This window comes from Mandrillus leucophaeus, unplaced genomic scaffold, assembly GCF_000951045.1.
Source record: "Mandrillus leucophaeus isolate KB7577 unplaced genomic scaffold, Mleu.le_1.0 Scaffold493, whole genome shotgun sequence".
In the NCBI taxonomy this organism is placed as follows: Eukaryota; Metazoa; Chordata; class Mammalia; order Primates; family Cercopithecidae; genus Mandrillus; species Mandrillus leucophaeus.
Genome location: NW_012105287.1, coordinates 1049814 through 1063121, shown reverse-complemented (window position 1 = coordinate 1063121; position 13308 = coordinate 1049814). Strand labels below are relative to the sequence as shown.

The window sequence follows — 13308 nt, the reverse complement described above, 5'->3', positions numbered from 1 at the left end:
AGGCAGGAGAGTCGCTTGAACCCAGGTGGTGGAGGTTACAGTAAGCCAAGATCGCGCCATTGCATTCCTGGGTGACAGAAGAGACTCCATCTCAAAAAAAAAAAAAAAAAAAAAATTTATTGCTCCCTTTTAAACACACTATCTAAAAAATAGATAGTGCTCAGCATTTGGAATAATTTTGTATTACTCCCATATATCAAAATTACATTTGAAAAGTAGATAAAAGTATTTTAAAAGATTCTCTAATTCTGAAAGATTGTCTTCGTAAAGATTAAATCTAGTCTAATAACTTGTAAATTTTGACTTTTGAGGTGTTTGTGAAGGTATTTATGATTAGACTGTTTAAGAGATTAATAGGGCCGGGTGTGGTGGCTCATGCCTGTAGTTCCAGAACTTTGGGAGGCTGAGGTGTGTGGATCACGAGGTCAGGAGTTTGAGACCAGCCTGGCCAATATGGTGAAACCCTATCTCTACTAAAAATACAAAAAATAGCTGGGTATGGTGGCGCATACCTGTAGTCCCAGCTACTTGGGTAGCTGAGGCAGAAGAATCACTTGAATCTGGGAGGCAGAGGTTGCAGTGAGCCAAGATTGTGCCACTGCACACCAGCCTGGGTGACAGAGCAAGACTCCATCTCAAAAAAAAAAAAAGATGAATAGGATAGAATAATTTTTTTTTTTGCTTGAATTTCTAGTTTACTTACATACACTGTATTCATTGCTCTTTTTTCTTTTCTTTTCTTTTTTAAAGGAGTATGGAAGTGCCCAACAGCCAAAAATTCAAGAAAGTGAATTGAAAATTAGTGGTGTGTTTTCAGTTAATGAGAGACCTCTTGGTAAGAAATGGAACTGTATAAGTTAATTACAATTAGTATTTGCTTATTCTGACTTGTAAAATTGAGAGAAAGCATCTTTTCATGTATGTCTTTCTCTTTCTTTAGAGCTGTGGTTTTTCAAACTGTGAGTAACTGGTTTTCAGCAGCATTTTAAAAAATAAAATAGAATAAGATTATATCAGAATATGATATGTATAGTAAGGAAACATATTGTTTCATAAAATTTCTGTTTCAGTGATTGAAGTGAACACACATCCCCACATTTACAAACATATGTATATGAGAACTGGGTTATAATATTAAATATATTTCCTACTTTGAGTCTTGGTGAAAAAAAAAAATTGAAACCTCAGTTTTGGAGTGCTTATTGCCTCATTGATACTTATTGCCTCATTGATACTGGATTTCAAGATAGGGAATTTGTCCTAAAAAAGAGAGACTGGGCCGGGTGTGGTGGCTAACACCTGTAATCTCAGCAACTTGGGAGACTGAGGCAGGTGGATGGCTTTTGCTCAAGAGTTTGAGACCAGTCTGGGCAACATAGTGAGACCTTATCTCTGCTAAAAATTAAAAAAAAATTAGCTGGGTGTGGTGGCGTGTGCCTGTAGTCCCAGCTACTCAAGAGGCTGAGGCGGCAGGATTAGTTAATCCTGGGAGTTTGAGGCTTCAGTGAGCTATGATTGCACCACTGCCTTGCAGCCGGGGTGACAGTGAGACCCTGTCTCAGAAAAAGAAAGAGAGAGAGAGAGAGGGAGAGAGAGAGACTGAGACTGTATATGCGTTAGTATTGATACTAAAACTTTTTTTATTTTGTTTTGATAGCCCAGCAATTGAACCCAGGCTTTCAGCTTTCTTTTACATCATCTGGCCCAAGTGTATTGCTTCCTTCAGTTCCAGCTGTTGCTATTAAGGTTTTTTGTTCTGGTTGTAAAAAAATGCTTTATAAGGGCCAAACTGCATATCATAAGACAGGATCTACTCAGCTCTTCTGCTCCACACGATGCATCACCAGACATTCTTCACCTGCCTGCCTGCCACCTCCTCCCAAGAAAACCTGCACAAACTGCTCGAAGTATAAAATTCTTAACATCCCTTTTTACTGTACCTTTTTTTAATGTGTATATAGTTTAGTTCAAACATGCTGTTGATACTTTAAATCTCTTTAGCATGTATCCGTAGAAATAACTTTTTAGCTAATGGAAGAATTAGCCAATTTTAAAGTTTTGCAACATTAAATAAGTGACGTGGTGTTAGAATGATGATTAAACCAGTTTTCTGTCACTTTAGATTTTACTGTGGAAAGAAATAACAAATGACATGTGGGAATTGCAGGACTATCCTGTAATTGTAGACACCCACCGTTTAAATTTATTTAACAGTTATCTTGAAAGTTATTTGGTATAGCATAAAATAATTTCACTCTTTTAATAGTATATGAAAGCTATTTAATTCTTTAAAAAGTAAAAACTCCACATGGTCACAAAAATGTGTTTATTTCTAATGTCCTTGTGGGGTCATTGTTGCTTTACAATAATGCTTAGATGCAGAGAGAAGAAAATACAGCAACAAAGTCACATAAATCTTTCCCTGCCTTAGTACATTTGAAGGATTTGGCATGTTTTACCTATTACTGTGGTAGTGTAATTTGAGGAATACAGTGTGTTGTTAGTAGTCACTATGGGCAAAAAATGGTAAGAGCTTGCTTTTAAACTGTGGCTCTATCATTTATCTCTGTGACTTCGGACTAGATATTTAACTTTCTAAGCCTCCATTTCTCATCAGTAAATAATAGTTGCTTCCTAGGATTTTAATGAGACAGTGTTAGCACATGGCCTAGCGCACAGCAAGTACTTAATAAACGGAATCCTGTTATTGATAATAAAAATTATATCATGTGTTACTGTTTATAGTTAACATGATAAATATATTAAATTTAATAAATATATGTATATATAATACATATTACTTTGTATACTTAACATATCACTTGTAGGCCCCTATTTTGTCTTTGGCCATGTTTATCTGCTTTGTGTCTTGACCTAAACTATCTAAAAGTAGATCCTGCTATATGGAAATTTCCAGCTAAACAGGAGAGAGGATGTTTTTTTTCTTTGTTGGCCATGCTGGAGTGCAGTGGCATGATCACTGCTCACTGCAGCCTTGAACTCCCTGGGCTCAGATGATCCTCCTACCTCAGCCTTTCAAGTAGCTGGGACCACAGGCGCACACCACCATGCCCGGCTAATTTTTATATTTTTTGTAGAGATGGTTTTGCTATGTTGCCCAGGCTGTTCTCAAACTCCTGGGCTCAAGCAATTAGCCTGCCTCAGCCTCCCAAAGTGCTGGGACTATTGGCATGAGCCATCATACCTGGCCAGGAGAGAGGAATTTTAAAATATTTATATACTCTAAATTAGTTTGTTGCAAAATACCCTTCTAATTAACACTTTTATGTCGTTCTCATGAAACTAATCTGAAGAAGTAAACTTAGTTTTCTATTTTTAGATGTTGTTTCAACATACCAAATATCAAAATAAAATTAAATAATTTTATTTATTTAAAGAACATAACACAACTTATACATCCAAATGCCTATTGTTTTCTTAAAAGTAGTCACCCCGTCAGTGACTTTTTAGCATAAGATTAGGGGACAGATTCTTATCTTTTCCGCATGCATTTGATTTTTACAAATTTTCAAAGGCGCTTGATACCTTAATCAGGCTAATATAGTAGCTAATTAAATTGAGTCATACTGGTAAAACATGAGATTTATAAAATTAAAAGTTAAAAAATAGTCTAAAGGTTTATCTTAAGTTTTGTCTTAAAAAATTAGAAAAACGTTTGAGCTATGTTATTGTTGGAAGAGGTGTGGTTTTTCTAAGGTAAATGTTATGGTATAACACTCATTTGAGTGTGTAAAGTTCAGAGTACATTTATAATTTATGTGCACAGATTTTCATTATAAAATTACTCTCTTTGATTTACGTATTTTTACTTACTATTTTTTTACTTATTATGCCACTGGCAGATTCACCTTATTAAGTGAAACTCTTAATTGCTCTGTTTTCAGTAGAAAAATCACTTTTCAAAATTAATACTTCATCTGTATATTATAAGCATATTCTTTTGGTTTCCAAGATGTGCTGTCGTATTTTTACAGTTGAGTTTTAAATAATTAAAATAATTTTCATTGTTGTTATTTTCTCATGGTTTACCATTGAATACACCTGTATAATAAAGGTGCTAGATGGGAGGCACCATAGTGGAATAATTAATTCCATAGACTAGAGTCAGACTACCTGGATTTGTATTTCAGCTTTACGGCCTACTAGCAATATGATTTTGACAAGCTGTTTAACCTCTGATTCAGTTTCCTCATCTGTAAAGTGGCAGTTGCAGTAATACTTAACCTCATAGTAGTTTGGGGATTTTTTTTTTTTTTTGAAACAGGGTCTCACTCTGTCACCCAGGCTGGAGTGCGGTTGTGTGATACCACCTCACCACAGCCTCTGCTTCCTGGGCTCAAGCAGTCCTCCCAGCTCAGCATCCTGAGTAACTGAGACCATGGGCATGAGCCAGCATGCCCTGCTAATTAAAAAAATTTTTTTGTAGAGATTGGGTCTTGCTGTGTTGCCCAGGCTGGAGTGCAGTGGCATGATCATGGCTCATTGGAGCTTTGAACTCCCTGGGCTCAAGCAATCCTTCTGCTTGGCCTCCCAAAGTGCTAGGATTATGTGGGTAAGCCACTGCACTCTGTCATTTTTGTGGTATTTAAATTGGATAATTTGAGTAAAGAGAATAATGCTTGGTGCATAGTAATTACTCAACACACTTATTGTAGTATATATTATAGTCATTATTATATACTTTGCCATTTACTTTGTGGCCTGCACTAGTGTTTATAATTAGTGACTATTTCCTTTAGTTTTTATACTTGTCAGAAGAATGGCAATACTTAACCTCTGTTTTACCAGGGTATTGCTATTTGTGCTTATTGCAATAATTAGCTTTTACAAATTGGCTCTAGGAATCTCACAGAACCACTCAATTATTTTTGTTCTTCCTATCTCGTTCCTGTTTCCATCTGTCCTCTGATACAAAGCCTTAACAGCCCTTTTGTCATATGTTTCTTTGATTTTTTCAGTTATAGCTAAATATTATATATCATGCTTATTTTTTGTATTCTGGTAGCTCATTTGTTTCTCAAAATCTTGCACTTTCAACTTTTAAACATTTCGTTTATTGTCTTGGCTGGATGTGGTGGCTTGTGCCCGTAATCCCAACACTTTGGGAGGCCGAGGCAGGCGGGTCACGAGGTCAGGAGTTTGAGACCAGCCTGGCCAATATGACGAAACCCTGTCTCTACTAAAAATACAAAAATTAGCCTGGCATGGTGGCATGGGCCTGTGTCCCAGCTACTCAGGCAGGAGGCTAAGACAGGAGAATCGCTTGAACCCAGGAGGTGGAGGATGTAGTGAGCCAAGATCGTGCCACTGCACTCCAGCCTGGGCAGCAGAGTGAGACTCTGTCTCACACACACACAAAAAAATTCATTTATTGTCTCGTTTCAGTTCTACTTTGGGCAGCCTCTGGCTAGTAAGAGAACCAGTGTCTTGTGGTCTGGAGTTGTGGGATGGACACTGACTGGTCCCATTGGCTACAGCAGATGAAACTTGGTTGGGGCTGGAAGCCTTCCTATTTTTGTTTTCAGCATCTGGCTGGCTGTGTGTGTGTGTGTGTGTGTGTGTGTATATATATATATTTTTTTTTTTTTTTTTTTTTTTTTTGAGATGATGTCTAGCTCTGTTGCCCAGGCTGGAGTGCAGTGGCACAATCTCGGCTCACTGCAACCTCCGCCTCCCGGGTTCAGGCGATTCTCCTGCCTCAGCCTCCCGAGTAGCTGGGATTACAGGCACCCACTACCACACCCAGCTAACTTTTGTATTTTTAGTAGAGACGGGGTTTCACTGTGTTGGCCAGGCCGGTCTTGAACTCCTGGCCTCATGATCCGCCCACCTTGGCCTCCCAAAGTGCTGGGATTACAAGCGTGAGCCACCATGCCTGGCCCTGGCTGGTTATATTTTAAATAGAATTCGCTCTTGACAAATTTATGAATTAGGTATTATAAACCCCATTTTATACATGAGGAAATTGAGATAGTAATTACATCATTCATTGTCACTCACCTGATAAATAGCAGAACTGATCATCAAACCAAGCTTTGCAGACACCTTATCCTTTTTCTACCATACAATACTTGCCCTTAGTAAGTGTTATTTCAGCTCACAAAGAGGAGGAAGTTACAATTGTGAAGAATACATTTCATTTTTACCTTTGTTATTTATTTTTAGAGACATTTTAAATCCTAAGGATGTGATCACAACTCGCTTTGAGAATTCCTCTCCTAGCAAAGATTTCTGCAGCCAATCATGCTTGTCGTCTTATGAGCTAAAGAAAAAACCTGTTGTTACCATATATACCAAAAGCATTTCAACTAAGTGCAGTATGTGTCAGAAGAATGCTGATGTAAGTTACATTTTACTTTTATTGGGATTCTGCTCAAAGAGATTTTTTTTAGCTGGCTCTGCTTATTTTGTGTATGTGTGTGTGTGTTTATTTCCTAGACCCGATTTGAAGTTAAATATCAAAATGTGGTACATGGTCTTTGTAGTGATGCCTGTTTTTCAAAATTTCACTCTACATACAACCTCACCATGAACTGTTGTGAGAACTGTGGGAGCTATTGCTATAGTAGCTCTGGTCCTTGCCAATCCCAGAAGGTTTTTAGTTCAACAAGTGTCACGGCATACAAGCAGGTATGAATATCTATTTGTTGCATGTAGTTAGGCCCACTCCTTCTGATTTGGCTGCACAGGGATGAACTAAATGAGAGTGAGTTCCTTCCATTAGTCCATCCTGATATGTGATTTCCCTTCTAGAAAATGAGATATATTCTGATGGTGCGAGGGATGATTGTGATGGTAAGTTGATATAGGTAAAATAAGTCCCTTTTTAAAGGCTCCCTTCATAGCTAAGAATTCACAAATGAGATTTCTTTTCTTTTCTTTTTTTTTTTTTAGTTAAGATGGGGTTTTGCCATGTTGCTCAGGGCGGTCTTGAACTCCTGAGCTCAAGCCATCCACCCACCTCAGCCTCCCAAAATGCTGGGATTACAGGCGTGAGTAACCACGTCCCGGCCTCAAATGTAATTTCATGATTTTCTTTGAGCATGAAATATTTTGTGATGTATTGATAGCAAGAATACTGTATTATAAATAAGCCATCCACTGCACTCCAGCCTGGGCGACAGAGCAAGACTCCGTCTCAAAAAAAAAATAAATAAATAAATAAATAAATAAGCCATAAACAAGAGTTAAGATGATAAAATCAGTGAATCTAAACAAAGCTTGTCTTTTTCATTTTAAAATGTGTTTGGGAATGAATTGTAATTATTTGGTCAACACTGTCTTATGAGAATACTTCAAGTAATTTTATTTATTGTAATGAATAAATGCAGTAAGCTTGTTACTAAATATATCACCTTGTGTCAATTTAATTATTACTGATTTGTGGTTTTAAAAAGTTTTTCTTAAAGATGTAAAGATGTATCTTGTAAATGATAATTAAACTTTTTTTCAGTTAGCAAGTTTGATTTGTTACTTTCTCTGAGCAGTTGGTAATGGACATATGGACATTCATCACTGAAAATAATCTCTTTTTTTAAGAATTGCCATTTTTGGCAGTCTGGTTACTACTTTCACAGGAAAAGAATCCATGTTATTTTATATATGATCCCAAAATGAGTTCCATTTCTAATTTTGTTACTAGTATTGTGCTGTCTTTTTACTAGGAAGATTATGTCATGAAACCTCAGAATTTATATTTTCCTACGATTTCCTTTCATATTGAGAGACCTTATAATGTGTCACTGACAGGGTAGTGTAGTGGTTAGGAGCCTGAACTTTGGAGCCTGATGAAATGAGTTTAATTTCCTACTTCTTCTGCTCATCTGTTAATTTAATTAAAGTTAATTTGAACTTTTTGTTAATGTAATTTTTGAGAGCACTTCACTCTGTCGTTAAAAGGATTCTGTGACACACTATATATCAATTGCTTAGCCTGGGGCCTGGCTCATGATACGCATTTAGTAAGTTATAGTATTGGTTATGTAAATGGTAGCTATTTTTATTATTTCTTAAAACATGAATAAACTTATGAGTAGATTTTATTATGAAACTCAGCTTGAAAAATAGATCGTTCTGTAGGATCTCTATTAATATACATTAAGTATCATTTCTATCTCCTGCTGAAGAATCTCACAAATTAAGTAACCTTAAAGGTGGTAGACTCTTCTAGATTGATGTACAAGACTATACCGAGAATGGCCCTTTGGTTCATGGATTCGCTGGTCTTCTCTGATTATTGGTGATGAAAAAGTATGTAATGATTACCTAATTCATTACTTGTGTTTGAATTAATGTGTTTTGTTTGCTAAGATCTCTATCTGAGTAGTTACTAATTTCTTCAGTTTCTATTTTATTACTGTCTGGAAGAACTTATTTTCCCACCTCCCAATAGTGTGGTTTCATCATCATGCTCAAATATTTCAACCAAGAGCTGTGGTTGTAGGTAGCTTTTCTTTTTAGTTTTTTGAACAATATGTAAATATGTATGCTTGTACTAGGTATCTAATGTTCTTTTATTTTAATAGAATTCAGCCCAGATTCCTCCATATGCCCTGGGGAAGTCATTGAGGCCCTCAGCTGAAATGATTGAGACTACAAATGATTCAGGAAAAACAGAGCTTTTCTGCTCTATTAATTGCTTATCTGCTTACAGAGTTAAGACTGTTACTTCTTCAGGTAATGTTTAAATTTGATAAATTTATATATTTAATAACTATTGAAGAAAAATGTAACTGCTTTTCTTTGATTTTGTTACAAGCTAAATTTATCTCGTTAGTTAAATAAAGACCCAAGATTGACTTTTAAATAACTGACTTGTATGTGAAAATAGTTTTTCACTGATTTTCTTGGTTGCAATATATACAGTATTTTATAGTTTCATATGTGAGAAGAAAGAAAAAACACTTAAAATTTCCAAGTTAGTTTTTGTCTAAGTGGGACTTAATAGAGGTTAGTTATAGTTAGATTTCAGATTTTTGTAAAGTTCCTTGATTTTTTTGGTATATTATTATTTAATTTTTTCATTCTCCCAATACATTTTTGTATTGTTTGTTCATTGGTATAACTTAATCATTGTTTTTTATTTTTTGTCATCAAGGTGTCCAGGTTTCGTGTCATAGTTGTAAAACCTCAGCAATCCCTCAGTATCACCTAGCCATGTCAAATGGAACTATATACAGCTTCTGCAGCTCCAGTTGTGTGGTCGCTTTCCAGGTATGATCTGAGGTAGCACATCATGCATGTGATTCTCTTAGGCATTGATCTGTGGCACAGTGTTAACTGCTGAAGGCCTGTTCTTATGAAAATTTAAATTTGAATTAAAAAGAAAAAATTTGTTTTGTTTCATCCAGGGTCCCAACCAGGTCATTTCTATAAAATATCTGGACCCAGATATTGGGTCTTAGCAATTTCTTCTTTATTTAGGATACTTGCCTAAACTGTCATTCCCTCCCACTTTCTCCCTTGGGTCTCTCCCCTTCACAAAGATGGAAGCTAGGATTATGGTTTGGGTAGGTGGTATGGTGAAGAACAGTAGTCTGATGGGATTCACATGCCCCTTCCTCTCTCATCCTGGGTCAGATACCTAGTGACTCCTGGCATGGAATTGTAAGCATCCACTTGTCCCATTTTCTCCTCCCTCTCTGCAATACACACACAGAGTAGAGTTTAGTAATCTCCCGGGTAGGAACATGCGTGATGCAGTATCCCTGGCATTAGGGAGAAAGAGACTGTTGGTGGCTGTTGTGTCTTAATAGCCATCAGAAGCTGGTTGATAATGGGAGTGCAGGTAGGGGGAGGTTTTGGGGGGAAGGAGAAGCCTGCTCTAATTTATTAGAGGCATACATTAGAGGTCTTTGTCAGGAAAGCCTGAATTCCAGTCCTTGACCTTTTAATGTTGTATTTCTCAGTCCTTTTATTGTGGAAGTATGCCATTTAAACTCTTTCCGTGACATAGAAAATTTTAAAAAATGTTTGTGGGGGACTTGATTTATTAAAGTGAGGGCATGAAAAGTACCAAGTTATCTTATTTCTCACTTGATAAAATCTTTACCTTATTTGTTTTCATTCAGAATGTATTTAACAAGCCAAAAGGAACAAACTCTTCAGCGATGCCCCTGTCTCAGGGCCAAGTGGTTGTAAGCCCGCCCTCCTCCAGGTCAGCAGTGTCAACAGGAGGAGGTAACACCTCTGCCGTTTCCTCCAGCTCCATCCGTGGCTCTGCTGCAGCCAGCCTCCAACCTCTTGCTGAACAATCCCAGCAAGTTGCTTTAACCCATACAGTTGTTAAACTCAAGTGTCAGCACTGTAATCATCTGTTTGCCACAAAACCAGAACTTCTTTTCTACAAGGTAAAGAGAGATCATGAAAGGGATTGAATATAAACTTATCCAGTGGAAACACTTTCGTGTTTTCAATTTTGAACACTCAGCTTGCTTTGACATGAAAATGACTTCTTAAAGATAAAGCAACTGTTTAGTTAGCTCTTAATGACTCTTGTTTTTCTGCAGGGTAAAATGTTTCTGTTTTGTGGCAAGAATTGCTCTGATGAATACAAGAAGAAAAATAAAGTTGTGGCAATGTGTGACTACTGTAAACTGCAGAAAATTATTAAGGAGACTGTGCGATTCTCAGGGGTTGACAAGCCATTCTGTAGTGAAGGTAAAGACAAAGTTGGTTTATCCACAGAGCATGGGTTGTTATAATTCATGATGACTTGGGCAATTAAGCCACAATTAGTTTTCACATTCTTTTTGTCTTATGAGGTATAATTAGAAGTATTTTGGAGGCCTGGCACTGTGGCTCATGCCTGTAATCCCAGCACTTCGGGAGGCTGAGGCGAGTGGATCACTTGAGGTTGGGAGTTCAAGACCAGCCTGACCAACATGGTGAAACCCCATCTCTATTTAAAAACCCCATCTCTATACAAAATTAGCTGGGCATGGTGGCGCACGCGTGTAATCCTAGCTGCTTGGCAGCCTGAGGCAGGAGAATTGCTTGAACCTCGGAGGCAGAGGTTGCAGTGAGCCGGTATCACGCCATTACACTCTAGCTTGGGCGACAAGAGTGAAACACTGTCTCAAAAAAAAAAAAAAGAAGATTTTTTGAATTGTGTTTATAGTTAATTCACTTTAAAGTCAATCTTTTTATTTATTATTTTTATTTATTTATTTTTTTGAGACAAGGTCTTGCCCTGTCACTCAGGCTGGAGTGTGGTGGCATGATCTTGGCTTACTGTTATCTCCGCCTCCCTGGTTTAAGGGATCCTCCCACTTCAGCCTCCCAAGTAGCTGAAGCTACAAGAGCATGCCACCATGCCTGGCTAATTTTTTTTGTTTTTTGTAAAGACGGGGTTTCACCATGTTGTCCAGACTGGTCTTGAATTCCTGAGCTCAGGTGATACTCCTGCCTCGGCCTCCCAAAGTGCTGCAATTACAGGCATGAGCGACTGTGCATGGACAAAAGTCAGTCTTTTTAAATGTTGCAATAATTGCAATAAAAAACTGTAAAAATGATTAGATCTGTGGTATTAATAAAGAAAATCTCTTTATAAGTTTAGCTATGACATCAGAGATCTTTTTGTTCTCGCGCTCATTTGTAAAGAAAAGCTTAAATAGTTGCTGCTTCTTGGCTTAAAAAGCTTTTATACCTCTGATGTTTCTGAATATAAATGGCCTAATATTTAGAGTATATTTAAAAGGTGGGGGCCAGGCGCAGTGGCTCACGCCTATAATCCCAGCATTTTGGGAGGCTGAGGTGAGCCAGATCACCTGAGGTCAGGAGTTCTAGAACAGCCTGGCCAACATGGCGAAATGCTGTCTCTACTAAAAATGTAAAAATTAGCTGGGCGTAGTGGCAGGCGTCTGTAATCCCAGCTACTCTACTCAGGAGGCTGAGGCAGGAGAATCACTTGAACCCGGGAGGCGGAGGTTGCAGTGAGCTGAGATCATGCCACTGCCCTTCAGCCTGGGAAAAATGAGTGAGACTCTGTCTCAAAAAATAAAATAAAATGAAATAAAAGGTGGTGTAAGTTTGGTTTGTGAATATAGAGACTGTCTTGTAATCTAGAGGCAAATAATTGTGTAAGTATTAGAAGACCACAGAAACTTCTTATACCTCCTCAGTTAATGTAAATTTGATCTTTCTTCCTTTCATCCCTCTGATCCTCAGTTTGCAAATTCCTATCTGCCCGTGACTTTGGAGAACGATGGGGAAACTACTGTAAGATGTGCAGCTATTGTTCACAGACATCCCCAAATTTGGTAGAAAACCGATTGGAGGGCAAGTTAGAAGAGTTTTGTTGTGAAGATTGTATGTCCAAATTTACGGTTCTGTTTTATCAGGTAAAGGTGATAATATACTTTTTTTGGCTTTCTGAAATCAGTGCAAATTGTTTTCTATTTAAAATATATTCAAATTATGTCAAGAAAAATTTGGTGTTTAGCACTGGATAAAATAAGTTATGGGCTATAACAAAAATTCAGTTGAATATAAACATGAACTCTTTGGGATAAAAAGTATAGGATTTCTGCAGACTTTGTTGTTGATTGGATATGGTCCTTTTATTTTTGCCTTCTTATAAGGCACATTGCCCTTATTTGACTTCTTTCAGGTTAGAACTTCACATAATGTTGCCTGAAGTGGCTCTCTCATTCAGGTTACTCTGAGGAATTTGAAGTCAGACCTTGTCTCACTTCATAGGTCAAAGGACAATAGCTGGCAACTATTCCTACCTCATTTTAAAAAAGATTAACTTTTTGAAAGGCTAACAATGGTAGCTGCAGTTAATTGAACCACTAATACATGTCTGGTGCTCCGTAAGTGTCATTTCATTTAATCCTACCATAGTCCCAAGAGCTAAGAATATTATTGCCATTTTATAAATAAGAAAAAGGAGAGAGGTCCAGGGAAGTTAAGTAATATGCTCTCGAGGAAGCTGATAGGGGACAGGAAGACAGCATCTATAACACTCTGGTGAAATCACTGTTTGCTTGTCTACCTCACCCCCAAAATAGAATTTTATTGTTGGGGGAGGGTAATCTATTTTTCATGATTCTATAATTAGGGCCAATCACAGTGCTTAAGACAAAGGATGTCTAATTAAATATTTGCTGAATGAATCAAAACCTTTATGACTCGAAAGCCCATATTATATCAACTGCTGTAAACTGCTGCTTAATTTTTTTAAAGTTAAACCTATCTTTATTTTTTTTTTACTTATTTTTTTAATTGTGTATCTTTTCTTCCCCCACCCCACGCTGCCCACCCCCCACCCCACTGCCAGACAGA

At 37.4% G+C, this 13308-nt stretch overlaps 1 protein-coding gene across 2 annotated transcripts in view; it reads left to right on the top strand.

The window, feature by feature from the left end:
* The window catches only part of ZMYM6 (zinc finger, MYM-type 6), a 49683-nt gene that overhangs the window by 14415 nt on the left and 21960 nt on the right, over positions 1-13308 (top strand). For both annotated transcript variants that reach the window (XM_011995613.1, XM_011995614.1), the window contains 9 exons: positions 751-835; positions 1658-1907; positions 6187-6361; positions 6460-6651; positions 8547-8697; positions 9119-9234; positions 10092-10370; positions 10530-10680; positions 12190-12362. In XM_011995613.1, the coding sequence (XP_011851003.1) occupies positions 751-835; positions 1658-1907; positions 6187-6361; positions 6460-6651; positions 8547-8697; positions 9119-9234; positions 10092-10370; positions 10530-10680; positions 12190-12362 (1572 nt within the window). The remainder of the gene's footprint in view (positions 1-750; positions 836-1657; positions 1908-6186; positions 6362-6459; positions 6652-8546; positions 8698-9118; positions 9235-10091; positions 10371-10529; positions 10681-12189; positions 12363-13308) is intronic.